This window comes from Vanacampus margaritifer, chromosome 10 (assembly GCF_051991255.1).
Source record: "Vanacampus margaritifer isolate UIUO_Vmar chromosome 10, RoL_Vmar_1.0, whole genome shotgun sequence".
Taxonomy (NCBI): Eukaryota; Metazoa; Chordata; class Actinopteri; order Syngnathiformes; family Syngnathidae; genus Vanacampus; species Vanacampus margaritifer.
Genome location: NC_135441.1, coordinates 18,811,633 through 18,826,777, shown reverse-complemented (window position 1 = coordinate 18,826,777; position 15,145 = coordinate 18,811,633). Strand labels below are relative to the sequence as shown.

Genomic DNA, 15,145 nt, shown 5'->3' with positions numbered 1-15,145 from the left:
ATGTTGCGCGTGTATTTTCATGTATAGTGGAAAATAACTGAAGGATTTATAGATTAATTCAGGTCAAAATTTAACACGTATTTTCTCCTTTACACCAAGGAAAGATTTGGACAACAAAGTTTTCACATACAAGGACTTCGGTTTTGAAGGTTTAGAAAATAAAATATTTTGGTTTTAGCCGTGCTGCTAACAACGTGAATAAAATGGTTAAAGTATATCATTCTGTGTACAGTCTCAAAACTAGAGAAGCTAGCTGGCTAACATGGCTGCTAATGTTAGTTGGCAAATGTTGCTTGGCTCATTTTGTACAAACACTTACATAATATAGATAGATGCTAATGTTACCGAACTTAATCCAAAGAGCTAATATCGTTACGTCTGGTGCCAACGTTAGCGTGACTGCTCAGACATATTTTTACAGTACTGACCTTTTCAGCGGACATGCCCACGTCTAAAATTTGGCACGCTTCTGAACAACACCCTTCTCTGCGGCGTGTCAAATTAACAACACATTTTATTTTCCCCTTTATGTGACTTTGGTATTACCCGATAAACGTAGGCACAAATTTGCTAACACTGGCTAACCCTGAGGCTAGTAGAAATAACACAAGTTTGCATGCGATTCTTAACAACTTTCATTTGCCACTCGACTACTTTGCACGTCTTCCAACATGTGAATATTGTTATTATTTAGCAGTGCATTATTTTTGATGTTTGACGACTCCACACAGGCAAGCTGTGCTTATTGCTTATTGGCTGAAACATTGACGATGGAGAACACGCTTGCACATAGCCCTTGTGTTCCCGTGAAATCACACAAACAGCTCCAGGAACAGGAAATAAATATTGTGCGATCTGTAATAATTTGGCTTTTGAATAATATATTTAAATTTGGATGTTACACTGACTAAAAGTAATAGTGACAGGAAAAGGGCACTGTTGCCATGGTAACATTAGATTAGGTGGACTAGCCAGGATATCTCTCGTGTTGTGTTCATGCGTTATGCTATATTTGAAGAAGTTCAAATTATATTTTTAAAAACATGCTTCTTTTTAGCAAGACTTTGTGTGAAAACAAAGATGTGTTTTTTTACCCATATTTTGACTACAAACTGGATTTAAATACCATACTGTAAAGTGGACTACAAAGGAAAAGAAGCAATGGTTATAATGATAACAAGAAGTCACATTCTCACAAGATAAAAGTTGTAATTTAAAAAATAAAATAAAATAAAATACACATTTAAAACAGTCTTCATTTTATTAAATTTAATTCATAAATATTTGTAGAAAAAGTTTTATTTGCAGAGTGGCAAAAAATTGTAATGTGTAATTTTATGAGGCGGAAAAAATGTCACCATGTTTTGAGAATAAAAAAAAACACATTTCAGAAAAAAGGACTAGTAAATCTATGAGATTAAAATCATAATCTATGAGAGGAGTCATACACTTTTTATAAATGTGATTTATTACTACAATTTGGTAACATTTCTTATTTAAAACATTAATCTGTTAATGTTGCAAACATTTTTCTTAAATAAATCCATGGATGGAGAATGGCTTGCTTCTGTTGCCTTCTGTAATACTCCCTGATTCACGTTTCACTTTTTAGCTCATCATGTTTACTCTAATTTGTTGATTTTTACCCTGAGATGAATAAATACATGAATAAATACCCAATAAATCAACTTTAAAAATGAAAGTTTTTACTTACTTTGGTCTCTAATGATATCTTCAACGAAAGTGTACCTTAAGCACGCTTCAGAAGATTGTTGTGTACTGTGATGATGTTTGCTTAATGTTTGCCATGTTCGGCTTTTGATTTCAATTTGTTAAATAAAGCAATTAAAAAAACATTTAAGTAAATAAAAAATATTTCCAACCGGAAAGCAAATATATATATATAAAAAAAATAAAAATAAAAAATCCTTCCAACTGGGAAGACCAAAAAAAAATAAGCACGCTTCAGAAGCTAATATGCAATTGGCCAATCGTGTTTAGCACGAGGTGATACGAAGCCAATAGGACCGCAGCATGAGCCGGCGCCCTCCCTCCTCCCTCGCGCTGGTGATTACGTAGCTCCCTTGTAGCGACTCCGCCCCCTTTGTCTCCCACGTGCACTTCCTCATTCCCGTGACGTTGAGAGCCGTCACCAATTGGCTGACGCTCTGTGACGTCGGCGTGATGTCGGGAATTCCTCTCCCCGCGGAGCTCCGTGAGTCGATGAAGCGGAGCTTTGGAAGGAAGCGGCACGTACTGTATCCACGTGAGACGGGGAGGACAAGTTGATAATGTTTTCCGGGCCGCACTTCCATCCTCCCGCAGCCGCCGCCGACACGCCGCAGCCTCCTTCTCTGCCAGCACCTTCACCGAGCCGGAAGATGAGTTTCAGTGTGCTCCCTTCACTACTCTGAGCAGAAAGAAAAAAAAGCTAGTAAACTAGCAAACATGGTCATCCTCATCCGCATTGGCTGCCCGTAAACAACATCTGAGAATTGTGACCCGAGCCAGACCAACATCCACGTAAGTGTGTTGCCATGTTGACATTTTCACTCCATTGCAGTGACTAACTAACACTCGAATAGTTAGTTAGCTCCTTTATACAGTAGTGGTATAACAACAAGGTCAATGTCATTTAAAGTAATATATTGGACATTTATTTCTACCAAAATGACACAAAATGTTGTTTGCCAAAAAACTTACTCATTACCTGAGACATGATGCATTTTCCTTCATAAATGCAACATAGCATTGCATCCAGACATTATCTATTGCCTCCTGATTTAGAACACTCAGTAAATTGCAGGGTTAGTAATCATTCACAGTCCCATTCTTACCAACAATTTAGAATAGTATCTTTAAACCTTTATTGAACATGGCACATATTTTACATAAAAAAAATAAAACACCACTAAAACAAAACTGATATAAAAAGTGAATGGACAGGTCATTGGAAGCACATTAATTTGTGCCACTTCAGTTAATCTAACTTGCATGTTGTTGAATTGTGGGAGGAAGCTGGAGTGCCTGGAAAAAAAAACCATGCAGATAGTATGTGCTTTTTATAAGTACTTTACTTGTACCTAGCGTTTCCCCACTGTCCCGAATAATTTGTTTTCCCTCATCATATCATTTATTGAGGTGAACACGTGTTATCAACGCGCGGCGTGTTTTTATCTGCGCTTTCTGACACCGTGTTGACGCAGAGCTGTTGGGGCCCGCCACTGCAATAAACAGGCTCAACTTTTAAAAATAGACATGGAGAAGTTGTTCCATATGACCGAGTTTGTTCACAAGGTATAGGAAAAAAAACAAGGCGTCTTTCATGAGGCTCTAGTCGCACAAGGGCACTAAAATTGGTAGTATGTTGTTTGTATTTGATCTAAAGGGTTACTGCTTTTTTATTTCTCCTTATACCAAACAATATTTGAAAGTTTTTTTCCAGTATCCTATGTCAATCGCCACATATATGAATAATAATATGAATATTTAATTTCTGACAGATTATAAGAAAATAAGTGCCTCCTCTTGAAAAAAAGTCAACATATGCTGTATATAAGCATGATTTTTAGCTAACCTTGGGTCAAAAGTTTCCAATATGTCGATAAACCGCTGCTTTTGCAACATGTAAATGGGAACCATCTCTTTGGCAATGTTTAGCGTGATTAACGTTGTGATTCTCTTACACCATACTCTTTTCTTTTCAAACGGAAGGCGATTTGAGAAGGATCCTGTTCATGTTGTCAGTTTCTTAGTGAGGAGTGAAGCTGCAAATTTTTAGGGAAATAGTTGTGGAAGGAGTTTGAAAAGTAGTGATCAAATAGAGTTGGCAAAACCAGTTTTTAAAAGTATTTTCTCTCTGTTTACTTAAAGGCCGTTAAAGAAATAGAAAAAAATAACTGAATTTAAATTAAATTATTTTTTAAATCAAATAAATTAATACATATAAATTATTAACAATTAATAAAATAAATGTCAAAAATTAATTTGAAAATTTTCTATTAGTTAAATTTTTTCCCCACTTTTGTTAACAACAGTATGAAAATGTACATTTAGAACGTATATAAAATTTGTGAGTTAACTAGTGAAGTCAAGTGATTGATTATAATTAAAAATGTTAATTGCCTGATGAGAAAAATTAGGGGCGTCAGGTGATTAAAATTTTTACTCGTAATTAATCGCATGACTTCAATAGTTAACTCACGATTAATCACAAATTTAATATCTGTTTTAAATGTACAATAAAAAAAATCTAGGTTTTCATACTCTTGTTAAGAAAATTAATAGAAATAGTTAAAATGATTTTTTGACGTCTATAATCGTCAATGGCAGTGAATGAGTTAAAATAATTACTTTTTTAAGTTAATTTAAAATTAATGAATTAATTAACTAAATAACCTGAAATTAATCGATCTATAATAGCCCAGCCTGATACACGAAGTAGTATCATACTTTTTTCTTGAATGTGACATAAAATGACCCCCGTTTGAGGAAAACGTTTCCCCAGTTACACAAGAAGCTCAGTTATCCAATCCAGATTGTTGCTGGACCGTTCTCAAGACGTCTTTAAAAAGATAAGCGCTTAGGTTGCACGCCAGTGAGCCGTCGTGACCCTTGAGCAAGGTGATTCCTCAAAGTCTCGAGCCTGACTCAGCACAAAACCTCTCGAGGGTCAAAAGGAAAAGCAGAACGCCGTAAAAGACACTTTTCTATTTCCTACCGCTAAAATGTGAACGTGAGCAAAAAAAATCTCTGAGGACTGAAATAGACTCTCATTTTATTTTGCTTTCAATAGTGTTAGAAATAGTTAGCTCTTTAGATTAGAAGAAAATCTGCTTCAACGGTTTTGATTGCCAGATAATTATTTGCATGATTATGCACGCGCCAATGGCAGAAAGTCGCAGTTGTGTTATGCTAGCAATCACAACTCAACTGATTTCTCAGGAAAGTATCATGTAGATGTTTTGACCATGCGTCTTCATAATGTCGTCCTTTCTGTAGGGTCCGCCATGTTTCCCGACGCCTTGGAAGCGGCCGGGCGGATGGAGGGCCTGCCCATGGCCTCCCTCCAGCCCGAAGAAGACGAGGAGGAAGCGGAGGTGTTTGTGGAGCGAGGGCCGAAAAAACGGGGCCGTTACCGGAAAAGCATACAGCTACTCAAGCCCTTCAGGATCACACAAAAGTAAACAATTGCATTCTATTCTTTCCCTTTTAATATCAGGATGTTGAGTTTAATGTAATATGTGGCTCTTTAAAAAAAAAAAAAAAATACATGGGGCAGATGCGGCAGTAAAACAGGCCAAAAAGTGGTGTGAAAACAAGCAGAACTCAAAATCATCCAAACATTGCATTGAGCTCAATAACAACCCACTACCGATGTATATTTTTCTCTTACGTTCGTGTCTTAGGAACATTTTTTAGCAATGAGTGTAACAACAAATCCACAAAAGGCCAAAGAAAACACAAAACACACCCATAGTTAATCTTTTGATACTCACTGACTTAACTGAGGGTTTGTGAGGTATGTTGTACGAAAGCGTATTGCATTGATTTGAGATGGCTGATTCTGATAAATTGTTTGTTGTTCTGGTTAACACAGTCAGTCAAAATCACATTGTTTACGTAAAGTTACTTTTTTTGAATAACTAATGTTACAATAAATAAATATGTTTTTAATTGAGTAAATTATGTTTTGCCATTCACGGTCTTTGTCTCTAGTGACGTCAGACTTAAACCGGTCGGTGAAGTCTGGGTCCTTTTTTTCCCCCGATTTCACAACTCAGACTTTTGAGTTTAAAGGGACATTCCAATGCATACTTTGTAGTATGATTCAGAAAAGTCTGACTGCCCACGTTCCTCGAATGCAGCATAACGCTAAAACTAAGAAAGTATACTTAACTCATTCACTGCCATGAATTCATTAAAAAAAAGATTATTAAAAATTAGGGGCAACAGGCGATTAACATTTTTAATTCTAATTAATCGCATGACTTCACTAGTTAACTCACGATTAATCACAAAGTCTGTATCTGTTCTAAATGTACAATAAAAAAAAATTGGTTTTCATACATTTGTTAACAAAAGTGGGGGAAAAAATTAAACTAATAGAAATAGTTCAAATGAATTTTTGACATCTTTAGCCGTCAATGGCAATGAATGAATTAAAAAGAAAAGAAGAAAACCTAAAAAAATTGGGGCGTCAGGCAATTAAAATTTGTAATCATAATTAATCGCATGACTTCACTAGTTAACTCACAATTAATCACACATTTTATATCTCTTCTACATGTGCAATACAAAAATTCTAGGTTTTCCTACTCTTGTTAACAAAAGTGGAAAAAATGTTAAACTAATAGAAATAGTTCAAATGAATTTTTGACGTCTATAGGCGTCAATGGCAGTGAATGAGTTAAATTGGAACATTTTTGTAAAGAAAAAAAAACACACCATACAAACTAATTAGAATTAACTTTATTTCTGTTTAAAAAAAATACAATTAAAATAAAAAAAATTAAATAAATAAAAAAATGAATTTTAAAAATCCCAAACTGTTATAACCCCAAATGAAAGTAAAAGTGGCATTAAAAGAAGCCAAAGCAAAAGCAAAACCCACTTGTGGAGTGGGCTGAGATGTGCTGATGTCAAAAATTGGACTTGTACACTAACTGCTGGTTAAGTGCAAACAAAAACATCCTAAATTAAGAGGTAAATGAGCGTATACAATAGTGCTAAAGTATGCAACTTTATGACATGTGCATCCAGATTGGCATTTAAGCGCACACAAACTAAACCTTCTGGCCATTAGCCTATCGCGGGGGAGCCGTGATAACAAATGGAATCTTATCCCCGAGTAGCAGACAGCTGCGCGTTTGAACGTCCTGTATGCTAAGTGATAAACAAGCCCTGAGCTGCTCTTCTGTGAAGAGCGTGCAAATTACTGCTCAAACATCGCAGGCAACAAACAGTCACCTTGCCTCAACTCAAATGCTTTCTTCAACCGCCAATATTAGGTCAAGCCATGTTTTTTGCCAACAAAACGCTTGTGCGTGCGCCGCACGCATCCACGCGGGACGTCTCACGCACCGCCATCGCTCGTCTTTTCCAGACATCAACACCCGGTGGACAACGCCGGCCTCTTCTCTTTCATGACGCTGCACTGGCTCTCGCCGCTGGCCGTGAGAGCCTACAAGACGTCCAGCTTGTCCATCAACGACGTGTGGGGGCTGTCCTGCCACGAAGCCTCCGAAGTCAACTGCCAAAGGTGAGCTCAGAGTGCGGCGACCGAAGGCAAATGCTGACACGAGAGTGTGATTGGGAGAAACGGTCCGCAGGTAAACTCAAAAGAGGACTCGATGGAGAAAAAAGTCACACGATGATGTCATCCAACGATTATATAAGAATTATATTACGACGTAGCAAGAAGTTCTGGGTTTGGTATGTGCGAGCGATTTCAAACACCTATCATGAAAGTAGTGACGGTCTATACAGTATTGGAAGATACACCACGTTGCAATGTTTACATTAAACTGACAATCACCAGCTACGTTTGTTTGTCAGCTTTGTTGAGCTTCTGCTTCAATTATCAGCTCATTTTTGATAAAACAAACTGGGTCTGAATTTGTTGTTGTTTTAGTTGGGTACTGAAGAGTCGACATTGATACGCTAAGCTAACTATGTTAGCATGTGGACCTCACTCCAATAGTGTTACTTGAGCACAGTGAACCTTAACTCATTCACTGCCATTGACGGCTATAGACGTCGAAAATTCATTAGAACTATTTCTATTAGTTTAACATTTTTTTTCACTTTTGTTAACAAGAGTATGATTTTTTTTTATTGTATGTTTAGAACAGATATAAAATTTGTGATTAATCGTAATTAGTGAAGTCATTGTAATTACAATAAAAAATTCTAATCGCCTGATGCCCCTAATTAAAAAAACAAAAGATTATTAAAAATTAAGGGTGTCAGACGATAACATTTTTAAATTGTAATTAATCGCATGACTTCAATAGTTAACTCAGGATTAATCACAAATTTTATATCTCTTCTAAATGTACAATAAAAACAATTCTAGGTTTTCCTACTCTTGTTAACAAAAGTGGCAAAAAATGTGAAACTAATAGAAATAGTATTAATATTGAATTTTTGATGTCAATGGCAGTGAATGAATTAAAAACACTGTTATCCCCCTCAGGAAGCAGCTCCGACACGAAAGCGCGTCCCTGTACTTTTTTTGCGATATTTGAGAGTTTTTTCAAAAATCATGTGTTTCCATTATCAGCTTGCTTTTGCGCAAAACTGGAAACGCAATTTCAGTTGCTCATGTCTCAGGTAACAAACAATAACAGCTCAGCTTCAGAAAACAGGTGAGCTGTGATTGGTTGTTGCCTGAGTTCTGAGCAACTGTGATGTCATCTTTAGTCGACAGCAAGTGGCAAAATGGCCGCCCCCTAAAATTGGATTTTGCTGCATAACTCATATTCCACAAATGGAATATTAATCAGAATGTCATGTTTAGACTGGTGAAGTCAGATATAACATATTATTGTCAAGAAATGTTTAAGGTTGACTTCCACTTTAAAGTCAACCAAAAGCTTTATTAGCCACAGTGCTCTTGTTTGGAATGGAAAATTCTATATGGAGAAGCTAACAGTTGTTTTTACTGCTGTGTCATGCTGACATACTTACTGTATGCTTCTGTGCAAAATCACAAGAGTCTCTATTGCAACTATTACTCAATCCAGAAGTTTGGTTGAGGAAGAGGGAACATTGTTTAAAATTGAATTGTGTCATTAAGATTAAAATACAAATGAAATAAAATAGTATTTACTCACACGATGGCTTCATTGTGGAGTCACGCTCCAAGTTGCGAAGTAGTTGTTGTGTAATCATTGTAACAAACAAACAAAGTGCTTCAATAACAAGATTGCATTCCGTCATGGAGGTAATTGGGATCAACATTAAGCAAAGCTGCTTTAAGAGCACACCAGAATAAAACACTGGATTGGCAAAGCGAGTGAGCATTTAGTAGTAGAACTTAATTCCACATTGATACGAAACGCAGAGGTGAAAAGTAGGGGCGGGAATCTTTGAATGTCTCACGATTCGATTCCGATTTTTGGGTGTGCGATTCGATTCAGAATCAATTTTCGATTAAGAACACCTTTTTGATTCAAAATGATTTGATTCGCAATGATTTTTGTTTCAATCTATAGATTTGAGGAATAGATAGAAGAAATTGTAATGATATACTCCAGTCTGACCTGCTAATGCTAATTAGCGCGCTACTCGCTGCACTTTTATCACTCAAAAGAACGGCTCCACACTGCAAAAAAAAAACTTTTATTGGAATAACTTGATCGTGACTTTTTCCTTCGACTCTCTAATGTGGCTACAACTTAACAGTGTATTAGACCGCGTGGAACCACACTGCCCCTAAGTGGCCAAATCGGGTACAATATGAACAGTGCTACAAATAAAGGCACACACAGACAAAGGCAAGACAGTCTAAAATAATTTAAATAAAATCGATTTTGTGACATTTAAAATAGATTCTGAATCATACTAAATGAGAATCGCGATTCTTATAAGAATATATTTTTTTGGCACACCCCTAATGAAAAGGATTTAGTTTCCATTCCCGGCGTATCTGCTGGGATGAAGCGGCCATCCACACCACGCTTCGTGCTTCTCACACTCTAAACTCAGCAGGATTGTTTTTCTTTGTTCTCCTCATTTTTCAACAAATATTGCAAGAAGCCCTCTCGCGCTCTCCCAGCCGTACCTGTGAGCGAGATGAAGGCGACGCTAGCGCTGGTCAAACATTGACAGTAGTGAGAGGGAGGGAGTGACATGCAAGGTCAACCTGTGGGAATTTGCTGTGAAAAGATTCCCACTCTTCTTTGGCCGTGCCCGTGTTTGCACTCTGCGTGCTCCGTTTGACACTTTGATTCGATGGACATCCAGTCCTGTAATATCTCTAGCGCTGGGTTGTTCTAGGCATGGCGGGCAGCTAAGAATAACAGCGATTAGAGATTAGAGCGAGAGTTAGCGTCCGACTTTGGCGGTTATGTCATTAACTGCTCAGCATGGCATGCAGCGTGTCCTCCTCAGTCACTGTCATTAGCTGGCATTGACTTGCACAGCACCGTCACGACAGACACGCAGATAAGATGAGCGTACCTGCTGAACCGCAGCGTCAGAGAACAAGATGAACAGTTTAAGAATGAGCCAGTCACGCTAAACAGAATCTTGACACTTAAAAATGCTCAGTATGCCGAAAACTATTACCATATTTGGGTTACTTTTACATGGGGGGGGGGGGGGGGGGGGGGGGTTGCTGCTTTAGAAAATGTTGATATCATTTTTTTTATTTTAACCACAGCTTTGACTCAACAGTATGGGTATTTTTTGTTGTTTGGTCAAATCCTCAATCCAAAATGATGGGTATAAATAATCCAGCATTGGCTCGGTCCATTTTGGAACCAGTAATGGGTTCGCTATTGCAAAAAAAAAAAAGTGGGTTACTTTTGCGCTAGTGTTGTGAAAAGCAATGTGGGGTTTTTCTTCTAGGGTTTTAAATATTTCCATTATTTTGACACAAAATATTCACCACTGCACTTTAACTGAAATAATCTCATCCGAATGTACCCACAAATTTTCATTAATGTGAAATGGAGGCCTGTTTTGAAAATCGCACTATTATTATTTTGTAAGAATGGCAACAGATAGATAAGATGTCGTTAACTGTACGTTTCTCTCAAAAAGGGGCAGAAGCAAGCCAAAGTTTATCTTGTCCAAACCCCTCCCTACAATCCAAATCAATACATTTCATTCAGAAACCAATAAAATAAATGAAAAATTAAAAAAGTGAACGAAGATACATTATTTCTAGTAAATAACTAATTGTCCGTCCAATTAAGTGATTTTTTTTTTAATCATTTAAAAAATCTTGCTAACAGAAACTGCAGCACCTACAGATATAAAAACCCCAGGAAAGGCCAACAAACAAGAAATAGTACGTGGAGTCTTATTAGGCGTAACATTAACTCATTCACTGCCATTGACGTCAAAAATTCATTTGAACTATTTCTATTAGTTTCACATTTTTTCCACTTTTGTTAACAAGAGTATAAAAACCTAGGATTTTTTTTATTGTACATTTCACTAGTTAAGTCATGATTAGTCACAATTTTTATATGCTGAAATCTAAGGATTTAGACCATACAATTAAAAAAATTCTAGGTTTGCATACTCTTGTTAACAAAAGTGGAAAAAGATGTAGAAACTAATAGAAATAGTTCAAATGAATTTTTGACGTCTATAGCCGTCAATGGCAGTGAATGAGTTAATTTTGTTTTAAAGCGCGAGTATGAAAAAAATGTATGTTTAGAACAGATATAAAATTTGTGATTAATCGTCAGTTAACTAGTGAAGTAATTGTAATTAAAATTAAATTCTAATCGCCTGATGCCCCTAATTCAAAAAACTAAAAAATTATAAAAAAATTAAGGGTGTCAGACGATTAAATTTTTTTTATTGTAATTAATCGCATGACTTCAATAGTTAACTCACGATTAATCACAAATTTTATTTCTCTTCTAAATGTACAATCCAAGTTTTTTTTGTTTTTCATACTCTTGTTAACAAAAGTGGAAACTAATAGAAATAGCATTAATATTGACTTTTTGATGTCAATAGCAGTGAATGAGTTAAAAGGAACCCCACCCCGGCTGTCATGATTGTGAATGAGTTAACAGTTAAATCAATTCCTGTCGACTTGTAACGTGAATTGTTGTCCACAATGTTGTGGAACTACGATTAAGACTTCTGTGATTGTCTGACGAGGTCAGCAGGAATACGGTAAGCTCCAACTGGTCCGTGAAACGAGTGAGGATGAGTGATACAGAACATGGATGGACTGATGGACGGATAGCGACAAGACTTGTTACCTCCTTTCAGTCTGCCGGTTCTTGCTATTTCCTTTTTATTTTGTCTTAAACTCCAATTTCTTGACATTAATCTCAACATTTTTATTACTCTATAAACTAATTTGTACTACCTGCAGAAATATGCTCGTAACTTTTACGGTGTGACCATTTTGTTTTATGCCATAATATAAAATTACATAGTCATTATTACCGTGGAGTTCGAGTCATCCAAAACAAAGCATGATCAACTCTGTTAAGGCAGAATTTTCGCTTTAGCGAACCTAATGTGGTGTCCGGTGGCTTTAAAGCGGTCAGGGTTGGGCGATGATGGTATGCAGGAGCGCTGCAGCATGCGGGGATTTAGCTTGTGTTGCCATAGCAGGAACAGTTACGCAACCCAGATGCACAGCAGAGATGATGGCGAGATGGGGGAGAAGGGAAAAAAAAAACTCACCCTGGGAGAGTTGACACTTGCCGGTGCCCAGTGAGGTGCGAATCTTCAATGCCATGTCTGAGCCAAAGCGCCTCTCAAAACATCAGCTTGGCTGCCGGTTGCTGAGAACATTTCTGTCCAATCATCCCTGTGTGGATCCCAGCGTGTTGTTGCCATGGCGCGCTTGTCTGCTTTCAGAATTTTGTAATCTGGAGTCTTAACGTTTTAGATCAAAGGGGAGTCATAATGGAGTTTAGACAGACAACCGTAGTTGGGAATTTGGCTCAAATTAGACGCCGCATGCCTTACTTTGGATGTTACAAAACTTTGACCAGAATTAACTATATACCGTACAGGCAATGTTTTAAGTATCATTTAAACATTGCTAACTCACTGTGAAACAATTTACAGTATATGTTTATCATGCCATAATTACTTTTTGCCATCACTGGTAACCCGTCTGCCGTGGCATCACAAAAAAAGTTAAAGAAAAAAGTTTTAAGACACGAGGCTTCCTGTTCTGCTAAACTGCTACATCCGATAATATCCACGCTACAGCTCGGACTCGGAGGTCCGCATCCGCTATTCGTTTTGACATTAGCCACCGAATGACTGAATCAACTCTGATGGGTTACTCAATTTTCTTTTGCCGAAAAACACATGTGGAAAAACCTAATTTGATCAAATGGGTAAATCGTAGGAGCGGTTCTCACGATTCGATTCGATTCAGATTTTTTTCTTTTGGTCTGCGATTCGATTCAGAACGATTTTTGATTCAAAATGATTTGATTGACAATGATTTCTGCTTCAATTTGTAGATGTGCAAAGAATCGTCACGATCTACTCCAGTCTGACTCACTAATGCTAATTAGCGCGCTACTCGCGGCACTTTTATCACTCAAAAGAATGGCTATAATAATACAAAAACACTTCAGGAATGTATACAGAGAATGTTAACATTACTCACCGGCATATGCTCTTCCTACGCTGCAAAAAAACTACTTTTATTGGAATAACTTGATCATGATGTTTTTTTTCCCTTTGGTCCCGTTTTAAATCCATCTACATTGCTGCTAGTCTTATTTTAGCTAGCGCTAAGCAAGTTCGTATTTCAGTTCTGGTGTCAAACTTTTCTTCAGTGCGAATATGACAATATGCATTTTGAAAGTTGTATTGCTGCTACATGTTATTCCAGGAAGGGGTTTCTGTGTCTTTGTGTTTTTTGAATTCAAAGTGCATTCCCCTCTGCTAAAATCAATACATTGGGTGCCATGCGGCTACCTAGACTGCAACATCTTTTAGTCCTTTGACGTCAAGTAGTAATTATCAGGCTGCATGAGAGTCGGCTTGGTTTAATGTTCTCTGCCTTTGATTGTTTTTTAATAAAGTCGTTAGGGCGTAAATTACTCTCTGCGGCGGCCTGGCTGCTGCTGCTTGAAAGTCATTAGTAACCTGGCCAACATGATATTCCACACACTTTTACAAGCATTATACGGCAATAAAAGGGCATTAGACACGTCTTTAATATGTTAGCATGTATCTTTCAAAGCCTAATTACATGCTACATCATTCATGAAAGTCTGATTATAAAATGTGGGTTCAACCTTATGTTAATTTCAGCCTAATTGCTGGCATTTTCCTTGCTTGATTTTTGGTCTGCGTGATTGCCTTTTAACCCAAGTATGCTCCCTATTATGCTAGCTGGCAAGCAAGTTGATTTTCTGGAAATGAAATGAAAACGGGTAGGCAACATAAGGACCGTGGTGAAAAATTTTAATTATTCCCACCATGCCTTTGTAAAGCCAAGACAAACTGTTAAAACCTTTAAGCTACAAATTCCCATAATACAAAACACACAACAGCCAATTATTTAGTCAATTTTCATTAGTTGGTATAATGTATTTCATTAAAGCAAATTTAGATCAATAACTTTATTGTTTCAGCCCGAGCGTGTCGTTGATCATTTATTGGTTAAAATAGATGACATGATTGTGAGTGCTTCTGCTGTGTGTTCCAGACTGGAATCGCTGTGGCACGACGAGCTCAAAAGACGAGGACGCGAGGGCGCGTCCCTGACGAGAGTCTTTATGAGATTCTGCCAAACCCGAATGCTGGTGGCCATCTTTGCCCTCCTCCTCACAATGGTGGCAGGCTTTGTTGGGCCCGTGAGTACCTCCCAAATCCTCTTATCCCTTGATACTGTGCTGATCCGGCGAGCATGACTTCCATCTTTTTTTTTTTTTCAAGCCGGTGCGTTTTTTTTTTTTTTTTCAATTATCCCATTTTACGCAGCTGCGGAATTTTAAGTGACAACATGCTAGCAGACTATATGCTAGCAGACTACAAAGCCTTTTGAGTCATTCTTTGGTCATGCCATTCATTTTTCTTATACAACGATATATATAATGGAATTAACTGTGTATGTATGTTTAATGTATAACTAGTTTAAACCATAACGTATATGTAAAATTCTAACTTTTAATCCCAAGTGATAAGCATATGGTGGCTAGCCGGTCAGCGGCTAGCCCTGAAGCTAACGTAGCTATCTTCACTGTGTGTTTTCTTTTGACTACTCTTCTCATACCAACTTGTTTCCAAAAAAAAGTCACCCAAAAAGCCAAAGGAAAAGGCAAATATACTTGAAAAATTCTGTATGAAATCATATGACAGCTATTACTACTTGAAAGCTGTTGCTACTTCTTTGTAAAGTAAGCTGATTTAAAGTATGTCATGTGTAAACTTTTAGGCGCCCCCAACAAATAGCCTTCTAGTAAGGGTT

The 15,145-nt window shown here is 37.3% G+C and overlaps 1 protein-coding gene across 1 annotated transcript in view; it reads left to right on the top strand.

Annotated features, from left to right (window-relative positions):
• Nucleotides 1–2,373: 2,373 nt before the first annotated feature.
• LOC144059238 (ATP-binding cassette sub-family C member 5) overlaps nt 2,374–15,145 on the top strand; it is a 37,385-nt gene continuing 24,613 nt past the window's right edge. Inside the window, exons 1-4 of the mRNA XM_077578186.1 lie at nt 2,374–2,523; nt 5,002–5,182; nt 7,106–7,261; nt 14,384–14,531. Of these exons, the coding sequence (XP_077434312.1) occupies nt 5,010–5,182; nt 7,106–7,261; nt 14,384–14,531 (477 nt within the window). The 5' untranslated portion in view covers nt 2,374–2,523; nt 5,002–5,009. The remainder of the gene's footprint in view (nt 2,524–5,001; nt 5,183–7,105; nt 7,262–14,383; nt 14,532–15,145) is intronic.